At 35.4% G+C, this 13740-nt stretch overlaps 1 protein-coding gene across 1 annotated transcript in view; it reads left to right on the plus strand.

Annotated features, from left to right (window-relative positions):
* Positions 1-12074: 12074 nt before the first annotated feature.
* The window catches only part of LOC108365596 (uncharacterized), a 34760-nt gene continuing 33094 nt past the window's right edge, over positions 12075-13740 (plus strand). The window contains exon 1 of the mRNA XM_017619662.1: positions 12075-12700. Coding sequence (XP_017475151.1) covers positions 12512-12700 — 189 coding nt within the window. The 5' untranslated portion in view covers positions 12075-12511. The remainder of the gene's footprint in view (positions 12701-13740) is intronic.

Here is a 13740-nt window from a genome sequence, read left to right on the forward strand (position 1 = left end):
TTTTGAAAATTTTTTAATTGTATTAACACAAAAAAAATTTACATACATACATACAAATAAATGTATGTATATTAACAATTACTGCGGCAACTTACACACGCTTTACTTAAATATATTGTGTACATGTATGTATGTGTAATTAGTAGGTATGTCTCACACATATGTATGCTACAAGCCACTCGCTGCTACTTGCTGCAAGCCTAGTGTAACCGCGATATTATTACAAAAAAAAATTATTCATTGTACACACACACATGCATAAATTGGACATTGGCTGACAATTGATTTAATTAACTATGAATTACAAATATAATGTCTTGAAGAAATCTCCACCAGCCTAAGAAATGTAGCAACATACATACACACATACGTTTTAATACATTTTTATTTTTGGTTATTTTACATACATACATACATACATATGTATCAACGAACAACGTAAAAACTATGTACAATAAATACAAAATGAATTTTATTTAAAATTATCTATGTTAGTAGTAGATATGCATTTGATCACGGGATCTCAAGCGAATTTCAGATCCATAAATACATACGTACACACACACACATAAATAGTACATACAAGCATATCGCGCCCTAACCGCCAAAATAACGTAAGCGAAATTTTTTTCAAAATTTTCTTTTTGATGTAGAAATATTCCTAGAGCATCTAGATGCATTTCTGCATCAAAAAGAAAATTTTGAAAAAAATGTCGCTTATGTTATTTTGGCGGTTAGGGCTCTCGATATATGCGTACAGACAATACGAATATCCATTGTTTTGTAATAATTTGTAAATTTGTGTTTGTAATAACGAAAAAACAAATGAATCAATTTCACAACTGTGGAGTTTGGAATATTTGGGATCATATACATACATACATACATAAATGATTTGGTCGGAACTGGAATGGACTTGTCGACACTAATATAATGTATGTATGTACTATGTATGTGCTTATCCCTTTAAGCGAAGCTCACGCGCTTCATATTTTAAACTTCCTGTACGGATGTTGCAAAAGTTCGATCAAAGAACGAATAACTTTTCCCCACCCGAATTTTAATCTACTCCCAAGTTTTTATACACCGTATTCTCTTACGAACAAAGTGCGCTCGAGGGCCAAGGCAAGGAAAAATAAAAATAAAACCTATCTATACATACATATCCCTCAATGTCAATTAAAACTGTGTTATTCACATATCACCACATTAAATAGGTAACTGGCAACAACGATACGGACCCATAAAGAAAAACGATAGTTTTATAAACGATCGCAGGGTGAAATTGCGCAAAAAAGTTGACATTGACCGAGCTAGCTGAGCGCTTGAAATCCACAGCACTATGTCAATATCGTTGTAAGGGTCCATCGTTCATCTTATTCCTAAAAAAAAAAACAATACAAGTTCCGCTTGATTCATGTCGTCTTGCTTCTGTGCCTTTATGGCAGAACAAGTGGGTTAGTCTCTCTTGGCTGCCTTCTTCCCTTCTTTTAGAAAAAGCGCACAATTCGGCTACCAAGGGCCCATTGCCCTTGATGATGCCTTGCGTCCATCCTTTTACCTCAGAAAACAAAAACCAATCTGTAGATCTGATGAAGCGCAGCCAGTCATGCCAAAGACTAGTTGAGGAACGAGTGAGGACGAGCGCGCGCTCATCAAAGCGGGACAGTGGCACCTACATATAGATAATGCTCTACGCTTTCGATACTGGCCGCTACGACAGTAATGATTTGACCAGCTCAATATGTTGAGGTGCATGATGAGAGCGACCTTTACTTCTCAATTGCCAACTCGGTGCAAAGTAATACTTGGCAAGTTTTAGATTGCTCGGCTGACGTGAATATTGGCCTTACGGTTTCGTTCTAAGTAAATGACGCCCTCTACATTTTCGAAATTATAACTGTCAAGAGTGATCTGGGTACCGAGGCGCGAAGGCGCTGACTGATTTGCCTGCTCTGTCGGCATATACTTCCATATTAGCAATTTCAGATATATGTATGGCATAAAATAAACATCTTTTCATTCTTTCGAAAGCGGCTTTGAAATGGGCAAATAGTTGGTGTTTGTTCATCCTCAATTCTCGCAGGTGTTTTCCAAGATTTGGCGTGGAGTAAATATCCGGTCTGCGGTGGATTTAACACGTCTAAAGCTGCACTAACAACAAGGCTCAATCAATCGCCTTTCCCTCAATACGGTCGGCAAAGACTTATAGCCAATGCCAAGAAGGCTGATCCAACTTTAGTTGGCGCGTATGGCGGGCTTACATTTCTTGTGAATTGTGCAGAGCACACTTAAATTGATGCATGCACCTTATCTACTCCTCACCGTCGTACTTAAATAGCTCAGCTGGCAGGCCTTCAGCTCCAGAGGATTTGTTGTTTTTCAGCCGTGAATTTGCTATTGGTATGTACTTCGCCACACAACGATCCCGTCATCATCGATTGTGGTCTCGGACTTATTTTTGCATTGTTGTGACAGCATAAGAATCCCCCAAAGAGTTCTTGAGGAATTAAATGGAGTGACAGTTCCTGATCACATATAAATCTGGGTCGCTCCGGTTGCGTAGACCCCACTGTCCTGGCTCCGGCTTATCTTTTCCACTACCACACTTCAGTGTAGTTATCATTCAATTGGACATCGGTCACTAGGTCGCCGTGGTTGTTCTTACAGGAATTCGCCCTGGTATTGGAACTTTCAGTAAGTCGCCTACCTTTCTGATAATATTGTCGAGCGTTTTTGCTTCAGGCCAGCATTTCAAGAAAAGTGTTGATGCAGAAATATGTTTTTCATCAGTAGGTTTTGTATGTAAAAACTGCAGGTCAAGCTTAGAAGACTTGGCTTAGAAGACTTGGCTTTGAATGCTTTGCTGCTCTTACGAAAACATTTTAAGTGCAATAATAACAAAACCGGCAAAAAAAGGGGTGTGTCTTTTTAACCGGACCCAACTACCAACATGTATTTCGACCCGCTGAATCCGATTCTGAGATCCGTTTGACTCGTACACCCCCAAAATTTCCAGTAAATTGCGAAAAAAATTGCCAAAAATTCTCCATTCGCCATTTTCTTTTTATAGACTAGAATAAACATGTTTAGAGAAATTGTTTTTGTATATTTTTGTTTTATGTTTTTTTATTAATCGTTACTTTCAAATGTACCTAGTATTTACATTATTATTTGTGATGTATATGTTCCTCAATCCCATGGTTTTTTAAATACAATTAAAAAATGTTTTCTTTAAAATTTGTCTGATTTAATAAATATCGCTAGCGTAGAGTGCAAAGTTGCTAAGTCCCAATTTAAAAATTGTACAGGAGAGGAAAAAACTTCGTACAGCCATTTTCTTCAAGTATTTCGCAAAACTTGGAATGTTTAAAGCAAATAAAAACTCCATACGAATCGGAGGGATTCGATATTTATTAAAAGATTTTGACCTTTTTTTCGGCCTTATCGAATTTCCGGAGCTTTTTTTGGCCTTTTGGCAAATTTTCCTTTCACTGAATATAAACGAGAAAACATAAAACAAGGACCTTTACCCTTTTCGAAACGATGCAATTTTAATTTATATAGCCTCCTATATCAAAATATGATTTTTCATTAAAAGTGAAGTTAGCAACTTTTCGCTCTAAGCTAGCGATATATTTAATGGTTTGTTTAAATGCTTTTAGATATTGAATTTTTACTAATATTCATATAATTTATGACTCAATTTGAAAAAATATCCCGAAATCCTGGGATCCCAATTTTCCTGATATTTTTTTGGCATCCCTACTACATACATATGTACATATGTAGCCTGATGAATTTATGGTGGTACCTAGTGTTGCCTGTTACTAAGCAAGAAAAAATGGCCTGTGCGTCTGAATTTTCGACTTGGCTTTTTTTCTGGGCTACCCCTCGGTTTAGTTCCACAATTTAAAAAGTGTATTATGCAATATTTGAGAGCAATCGTATTAGGATAAGCGGTGCGAGCCCCTGAGTCCCTCAAAAGAGAAATTTAAAATTCTATGAATTTTAGTACAAAAAATATATAATTTATTATTAAAATTAAAAATTCTATGAATTTTAGTACAAAAAATATATAATTTATTATATGTTGTCAACAATTTGTTAACAATACTTACTAAATTTTTGTAGTTATTAACTTTAATAACAAATCCCCTAATGACATTACTTCACTTCAATTATACGTAATACATATAACCCGATATGTGCGCGATGCTAGACTCAATTTAAATTTCCATTTTTAATTTTTTTTTTCTTATGTTGGGTCGAAGCCAGGCCCTTCGACAGTTCTGCACATAAAATAAATTTGGTAATTTTTTGTTGAATTTGGTAACTTTTTCTGGTGATTTTGGTAAAAAATAAAAAAATTTTTGTGGCAACACTGATCAGTATCAGAGCCATTGGCGATTTCCTCAAAGCATTGCCAAACATCCTGGTCTCGCTCTTCAATAGAAGCTTTCACTAGAGTTGGGCATTTTTCATGTGATTCAGCTGGTTTCTTCAGGCTAACTGATTTATATTTTCGAATTATTTAGTTCACCCAGTCTACCCAGTTTCTAGATTTGATTGTTGTTAGAAAACAAAACGAGTTTTGGAAAATGTGTCACAAAATATTGCAACAATGAAGCGTTACTGGGCGATTCGGGAAGCGAAACGATATGTAACCATGCATATTTGTTCGATTTTCATCACAATAAAAAGAAAAAAATAAATAAAAAATCATTCATGCGTTTTTTCTTAGCGGCATTCATTGTTGCTTATCTTTTGTCTTTGACGTTTCTCCTCTATTTGCCGTAAATAATCGATAAATCCGGGTTGCAGACGGAGAAGTTATTTTTATTTTTTTTTTTAATGCCGGATTATATCATAATTTGGATTTCAGAGGAGAAATTTTGTATCCTTAATTACGTATTGGACTGTTCAGCTCGAAAAAGCAGAAGTTCTAGCGTAACAAAAAAACCAAAATATTGTGAAAATTATTGAGGGCAAGTGTCTACCGGATATTCGATCGGATATTCGAATCCGGCTATCCGGCAAAATCTCTATCCGGCACATCCCTGCATTATACTTTTAGATTGTCATTGGATTTGTAGATTAATGATAGGAATGGGGTAGATACATATGTACGTATGCATGTCGGTCTTCTGATTCGTAAATGGAGATATTTTTTTTTTACATTTAACTAGGACATATCTCGAAGGCTTTACTGCCCATATGACTAATTGATTTAAAAAAAATCAGATCGCAATAATATATAGAAAAACCCAAAAAATTGTGCAAAACAATCTAATGAAAGTGTGTATTTATTGATTGTATACGCAGAAATGAGCAAATACATATATTAAACCAGATCCATACATACATACATACTTACTTACATAATAAATGAATTGATGATGCCTGCATATATTTAGTTTAAATATATATAAATCCTAGAAAGAACTAACTTATGAATAAATTTATATGTAAAGTGAATGCAAATAATATGTAAGTATGTATGGATATCCAAGTACGTACATACATACATACATACGTATGTAAGCCCATATTTAGGTATGTAAAATCAATGGTGAAAAAATATCATGCAAAGTAGCGCAATTAAAAGTACATATGTATGTATGTCTGCTAATGAACACACATACATACATATATTTACATACAGTTGTCCACAAAATATTAAGAGTGCGATAAAAAAATCCGTTAATTTTTGAGCGTTATTTTGGTTGAAGGTGTTTCACGTTTTTCCCCATACAAAGTATGGAATTTCCTTTTATATGGAAGATACTGCCCGAAAAAAAAAATTGCCAAAAATCAACGGAATTTTTGAGCAGCTTTGAAATTGCACTTCATTGTACTAAAATTGAATGGGCTACAAAACTGCATACCACAATTTTTGTTAACGATTCTGACTAAAAAGTTTGAAATTTGGGTGAAAATTTGCGAAATTTTTATAATTCTTGTACAAAGTATGAAATCTGAATTTATATGGCGTTTTTTGTATAACCAGCTAGACTTTTATAAAAAAAAAATAATAAACATTAATAAATAAAAGTCCAATAGTCAAAACTGGTCGAAATATCGCTCTCCTATTATTTTGTGGACAACTGTATTTATATACATATGTATGTATTTAAAGTGTATGAAAATATGGAAAAATCAATTATGAAACCAATGTAAAGAATTCAAAAACTCTTGAAAATACAAAATTTAGGCAAAAAATAAAATAGGAAATGCAAACACACCCATTACATTCCAATTCGACTAAATTCATTAAACTCCTACTTTAACGGCCCAAAAATCTGAGAAATTTCGCGCCAATCATTCAAACGCAATAAAGTCCATCAACATTCAGAAATACATAATTGCAAAAATATGAAGGATCGAATTTGCATTGATCACCTGCCCAATTATATGAATTAAAATGTTTTAAATCCAGATGGATGTATAATTTATATGCTAATTTGCTAAACTGAGAAACGAAGATAAACATTTTTAAATAAAACAAAAGCAAGAACTGAACTGAACTGCCTTTTCATCATGGAACAATTATTACAGGTATTGTCTTCTCGCAGAGATCGCATATTCCGATCTGCCTTGTTTGAAAAACATAATGGTTGGCCACACTTAAAACTCAGTTATGCAGGACTTGACTTGACTTGACTTGAAAATTATATACATACATATCTGAAAAATGAGCAGCGCGTGTATGTAGTTACCCAAAAAACCAACTTCACTTACAAACTTAAAGAACTGTAGTTTTCTGTAGGATTTCTAAGTTAAATTTCTAACGGCCGTATTATTGACTTGACTTGTTATTCCTTCTTATTCTACGCCTGAGTTATTCTGAGAAATTCAAAGCGACGACGGAATAACTTTTTTGTCAATTATTCACTATGGAATAGCGGGGAATAACTTTCCGGCAGAGGAATAAGTATTTAATCCAACTCGGAGTAATAAAAATAAAAATGATGCCATCAACAAAAATAAACTATTTTACGAATACGCCACATGAAAATTCATGAGTGAGCCAAACATATGAGGAGGTTTTGCTAAAGAGAATGTAAATAACGCTAGCGCTCGGAGTTCTCTTAAAAAATATAACTCCTCACAGCCAGAGAGCACTTTGGTCGCTTTACGAGCTCTGTTTTTTTAAACTTGTAAGTGTGTAATTACATTGTTTTATTAAAGAGAACACAAGAAAGTATTTTATTTTTATTTTTGCCACTGGGAATTTAGTTTTGGAACTCACCCGCGATGCAAATTTTCATCGTTAGATCTAGTCTTAAAATTTTTTGATGAGCTTTAGGAATATGTTAGAAATGTAGCAGCTGGGGGTCCACCGAAACCAGAAGGTTTTGAAAGGAGTCTATGGGGAAAAAAGTTTGGGAACCTCTGGTCTAGGCGATAAATTCGTTCAAAACATTAAAGTCGCCGGGGACCGACGGCATCATACTTGCGCGGCTGCAAACGGCTCTGAAGGTGTCGTGCAATTGGTTGGATCCTATTTATGCGAACTGGGTGAGGACCGGATACATCCCCAAGGCTTAGAGGTTAGTCAGTGTTGCCTTCATCCCGAAGGCCGGAAGATGCTCTCATGTTTCCCTAGCGATTTTAGGCCAATCAGTCTCTTTGTTTTTGCTAAAAACGCTAGTGTGATCGACCTGTACTTATGAAACGCGATTCCTCGTGACTGCCTTTCGAGAGCTCAATATGCTTATTACAAGAAAAGGTCGGAGAATACCACCCCGCACACATTGGTAATGTGGTCAGAGGAAGCCTTAACGCATGAAGAATATTCAGTAGGGACCTTCTTAGATATTGAGGGGGCCTTCAATAATGTCGCTTCAGAGGCAATAGTCAAGTGAGAGAGGAGCGCCTCCACTCAGCGCACAGTCAAGGTGGTGTTCTCTCTCCCCTGCTCTGGATAGCCGTTGTAAACGACCTTCTAGAGGAACTGGAAAAGTGGGTTGTCGGGTGATCGCCTATGTAGATGATGTGGAACTTTTGGTTAAGGGACGATTTCTATACACCCTTTTGATCTGGCTCAAGGTTACCTGAAGCCTAACATTGAGGAAAAGTGTCGGTTGTCTTGTAGTGCTCTAGGGAAGCTATCGGTAAAAGGTGAGGTCTCTCGCCCAAAGGAATTCATTAGCTCTAGGAAACCAGATTTAAGCCTATATTGTTTCAAGAAGCCCTTGTCTGGTGGAACTAACTAGAGAAGGCTACACTTGGAGCATTAGGAACCACACCTACGAACATATGTTGAAAACGGCACCTGCGGATATCGCAGTACGTACTGCTATTAGTCTGAGGGAAACCGGCTACTTTTGTGAAATAAAAAAGGAAAAAAAGACGTTTCTCTGCTGCAGCAAAACGGTTTTTATAGGGTACTTTAAAACACGGCTAGTGATAGAGGTTCTGACAGGCCATTGTGAGATTGGTATTCATGCGGTGAGACTAAGAATTGCGACTGAACTGCGAAGTTGAAGTGGAATCATTTCCACACTTTCTTTTAGACTGTCCAACCTTCACAAGGCTAAGATGGAAGCATTTTGGCTCGCACTTCTGAACAACCACTGAGGTCTCAGGGATCGAAATTAGCCGCATTCGAAATTTCGTAATTGGCTCGCGGCGTTAACTTAACCCAACCTAACCTGTACTTCTTTGAACTATCAAATAGTTGTTCACATTACTCACACGCCATGTACAAGTATCCAAGCGTGTGGTCAAACGTAAAGGAAGACGAAAACAATTGATCACGTGATAGGGATAAGTCGCAGCGTAGTAAGTTTCTCTGGAAATATGTAGATAATTTCTTCCTCTGCAATTTGGTATTTTTATCACTTAAGTGTTAACGTACATATTTGATTTGACTTAGCCTGAGTTGAATTGGACAAAATGTGTTAGTATTTCATTAATTTAAAAATTCGAAAAAATAGAGCCCATTGCTATACCATTAGGCCCAGAAGTTGCGACCTTCTTCTTCTTCTTCTTTAGTGGCGCTGTAACCGCTTAGGCGATTTTTCCGAATCCAAAACAGCACGCTGTGCCAACTGACGCCAATTGGAAATGCCAAGTGAAGCCAAGTCCTTCTCCATCTGGTCTTTCCAACGCAGAGGAGGCCTTCACCTTTCTCTGTTACCAGCATCGCGGGCTCGCGTTAAACACTTTCAGAGCAGGAGCGTTTCTGTCCATTCGAAAGACATGGCCAAGCCAGCGGAGCCGCTGAATTTTAATTCGCTGCACTATGTCCATATCGTTGTAAAGCTCATATAGCTCATTGTTAAATCACCTGTGGTATTCGCCATAGCCAGCGCGTAAAAGTCCGTAAATCTTTCGCAGAATCTTTCTCTCGAAAACTCCAAGAGCCGCCTCATTAGACGCTGTCATTGTCCATGCCTTTCCGCCATAGGCCAGCACAGCCATGATGAGTGACTTGTAGAGTGTGATTTTTGTACGACGAAAGAGAACTTTTCTTCCCAATTGGGCTTCTCAGTCCAAAGTAGCACTTGTTGGCAAGAGTGATTCTCCGTTGGATTTCAAGGCTGACATTATTATTGGTGTCAATGCTGGTTTCCAAATAAACGGAGTCGTCTACTTTTTCAAACTTGTAAATGTCAACAGTGACGTGTGCGCCAAGACGCGTGTGGTCTGACTGTTTGTGTGATGCCAGGAGATACTTCGTTGTGTCTCCGTTCACCACGAGACCCATTCGCTTTGTTTCTCTATCTAATCCCGAGAAGGCAAAACAGACGTAGCCCTTGTTTTTACAGATAATATCGATGTCGTCGGCGTACGCCAGCAGTTGTTGCGGAATGAGTGAGTTTAAAAAAACATAAAATAGTTTAAGAAGGTCGATAAGAATTTTTAAAAACACAAATTAAAAAAGAACAATCGGCCCATTTGGAAAAGTTACGGATATTTAAAAAAATTGGACGAAATGTGCTCAGTGACTGAACTTCATGTTGGAGATATCGTTGTCTTACACATAAAAATTATTTTGAATCAATGTATGGACTTAATGCAGCTTCTGATACCTTTGTAGTACTTCTGGCATGTACATAAGGCGAACCCAAGCTTAGCACGCCCACAAATGTTGCCTTTGTCATTGGGAAGGGGAAGAAAAAGTCAAAATCTTCCCTGGAGTGTATTTTTCTTCGTTCCAACATCATGTATGGCCATCTATTGTTTTGGTCTTCCTCGTAAATGCGTTGAACACGGTTGGATAAGAACGCACCATTATTTCACCTGAATTGGATTAAATAGGATAATTACAAACTAAAAAAACTGTTAAAATTTTTTACCTGTATATTTTTTTTAAGTAATTAAACAACCTAGTAGTGAATTTTTAATGAATAACATGGAATAACTGCCTTATTTGCCCGATTCAGACAGATTAGTTATTCCCGGAATAAACAAATTTTTCACAATATATCTATGCGTACATTTTTTTTCTAATATTTTTCCGCCAATTTTATTTTAAAGATATGGTTCATTCTACAACAAAAAACATAAACATATAATTCCTAAACTTTGTGTAAAACTCCCGAAAATTCAACAAATTTTCATGAACAATTTCAACTTTTTAACCATATTTTCTAGAATTTTTTCGAGTATGCAGTTTTACATTCTAATAAAAAACGAGAATTTTTTTTTTTTTTTAATATTTTTATGGAGCTTTGTACCGCGATTGTTTATTAGGAAAAATTGAAAAAGCAACAAAGTCTAAGCGGTAGAAGTTATAGCACTATTTCGGAGATCACCACATCTCCTCATCAGACTTCTTTTTCTAGACTTCAGCAGGGTGCTCTGTATTTTTTCTATATAAAGTAATAAAAAAAAAAAATTTGTATGAAAGAGACTGCGTAAAAAAAATTGCCAAAAAATCAACGGTGATTCCTAGCTACTTAAAACTTGTACTTTATTATAATAAAATTGATTGGGGTACAAATCTGCATACTCAAAAAAATTCAAAAAACCGGACAAAAAAAGTTTAAAATTTGCATGAAATTTTGCAAATTTTTATAAAAAATTGGCTAAAAAATATTAGAAAAACAATTGTTGCACATATTGTGTTATATAAAGTAATTAAAAAAAAATTTTTGTATGAAAGAGACTGCGTAAAAAAATTGCCAAAAAATCAACGGTGATTCCTAGCTACTTAAAATTTGTACTTTATTATAATAAAATTGATTGGGGTACAAATCTGCATACTCAAAAAAATTCAAAAAAACCGGATTTGCATGAAATTTTGCAAATTTTTATAAAAAATTGGCTGAAAAATATTAGAAAGAAATTGTTGCATATATTGTGAAAAATTTGGGAACAAGTGCAGAATACTTACATTTCTCTACTTTGAACTTCAATAACACCAGTAATTATTATTTCCCGCACACAATTATACCGTTATGATCAGGACTAAGACCCCTATCGATCCTAATATATATTTTTTTAATTTTGAAATTGTAGGTATTCTATATTTAAGCCAAAATTTGCTGTGCCAATACCTTTTGCCGGTAGGGTATGTGATTTTCTCCGTTTTCATGAGCATTATTCAAGCCAAACGGGAAAAATTCCTCCTCTGGCAGCGCTGATCACAACCTCATCAAGTTGAACCAGCGTTTATGGCTTGCGTAACGCCTTTTCATATATTTACGTTCTCTGATATGTCTCAGACGTACGTTCTTTGTTTGAAACAAATATAGTCTGCACAAACTATGTTATTATTGTGAATGATTAATCAGGTAAAGAAGAGACTAGAGCTGCAAAACTATCGATAGTGATGCCATTCGATAGTTTCGATAGTTTGAAAAATACTATCGATATTTTCGATAGTATCGTATACAATCGTGTTGTATATGTAGGAAAACTTGAACTCCGAACAAAATGTGTATAATATATACATATGTACATATGTAAATATAAATATTACACATAGGTAAGTACAAATATTACATCTTAAGCATGAAATTCGAAATATTTTTCTTAGTTCAATTTATAGCATCACTTATTTAAGTAAAAATCACAAAATTTCAATGCACCGGCAGTGTCGAAACTATCGACTATCGCCCAAAGACAATCGATGATAGTACAATCGATAGTTTTGCAGCTCTAGAAGAGACGTCCAGTGAAAAATTTGTGCTTGATTTATTATTGCCTAACTGCAAAATTTGTGAAAAATACTGCAAAATCTCTAAAGTTTTACCGGTTTATTCGGAAAATGCCACCAAGACCCGTGTGGCAGACGTTTATTGACGCTCCTTTTGGACTTTTGCTTGAGGCGTAGAATCATCAGCTGTGCCACCACATCATCACTAGAAGTCGCTATACAGCCAATTGTGTTTCCTGGACACAACGAAAATAAATATTGGAAGAAGCTTTGAGTTCTACCAGACAAAGATAGTTTTTATGTAGCTGAGGGAAGCGGTTAACTATTTGTGGTCTCCATACCAGCCGAATTTACAGAAGGAGACAGTGTATCGAAAGGAATTGGTTTGCGGTTTATACCATGGCAGACAATAGCCATAATGAAGGGGAAACCCCAGACCAAGCGCCATCACCGCCTCAACAACAGCAGGCAGGCGTAAATAATCCTCCCACTCCAAATGTGAACGTCCCGAATATTGCGAATGTTTGGAATGTCGATTTAACTGCAAATCCATTTAACTTTAACAATAATCGTAATCGTGGTGGGCAAGTGAGTAAAACATAAATTTTCGAAATCTTATGGCGTTTTCTTTCCTACAAAAAATTTTGCCTTCTCATTGCCCTCTTGGTATTTGTGCGTAGAAGGCAAAGAGAAGGTAACATGTTTCGGTAGAAACGAAACCGCCATTAATTCATGACTGCCTACCACCTTGTTTAAAATATGTATATTTGCTAGTATGTAATATGAAAATTTATAACTACATATTTGTAAAATTTATTGAATGATGGTTAAGCAAGGATGAACATGGAGCGATGTGTACAGCATATGAAACATCTAGGTATCCAGAAATTACAATACACATCTCCTGTCTGCACTTTTTACAAAAATAGCCTAGCGGAGCTGTATTAAATTTGACAATTTTATATTGAAGATGACTTTAAAAGACTGTCACATCTCAAAAAAGATAATTTTTCAGGAAGCGTTTAAAGTTTCCTATTTAATCATAAAAAGCAGAAAACATGTACACATTAAGACTTCCCCAAAAACCTAAAGTTGTTTTTTCACCGCATACCCCCTCATTTTATTTGTTTTGTATTAAAAACTATATCGGAATCAAACTTTATGCAATTCGGACCACGGCAACCCGTGCCGACTTGCAGTTAAAGTTATCAGAATAGGCTTTCTGCAGTTCGCGTGTTTTGTTAATTTACCCGTTTTACTTCTTTATAAAATGGCATTACTAATTAGGGCATAATATTTAGTAAATCTGCGATTTTGTTTTTTTACTAGGTAGTCAGGATTTTTTCCAAAGGATCTTAAATTATAATATATTTTAAAAAGCTTGCACAAACTATGGATATATGGGTATCAATTGAAAGAAAAACTCGAAACAAAATTAATTATAGCTTTTGTTTTCAATTATCCTTTTGAAATATGTCAAAAAAGTCCTTTGAAAAAATTATCCTTCAAGATATTTAATTTTGAATGCATTTTGAAGAATCTTAATTTAATTTAAATTATACGAATTTATATAAGCATATTAAATGATACAAATTTCAAAGGATATTTTTCAAATTTTTTAACTAATA

The sequence above is a fragment of the Rhagoletis zephyria genome, unplaced genomic scaffold (genome assembly GCF_001687245.7).
Source record: "Rhagoletis zephyria isolate East Lansing unplaced genomic scaffold, Rhagoletis_zephyria_1.1 Rzeph_scaffold_01924, whole genome shotgun sequence".
NCBI lineage: Eukaryota > Metazoa > Arthropoda > Insecta > Diptera > Tephritidae > Rhagoletis > Rhagoletis zephyria.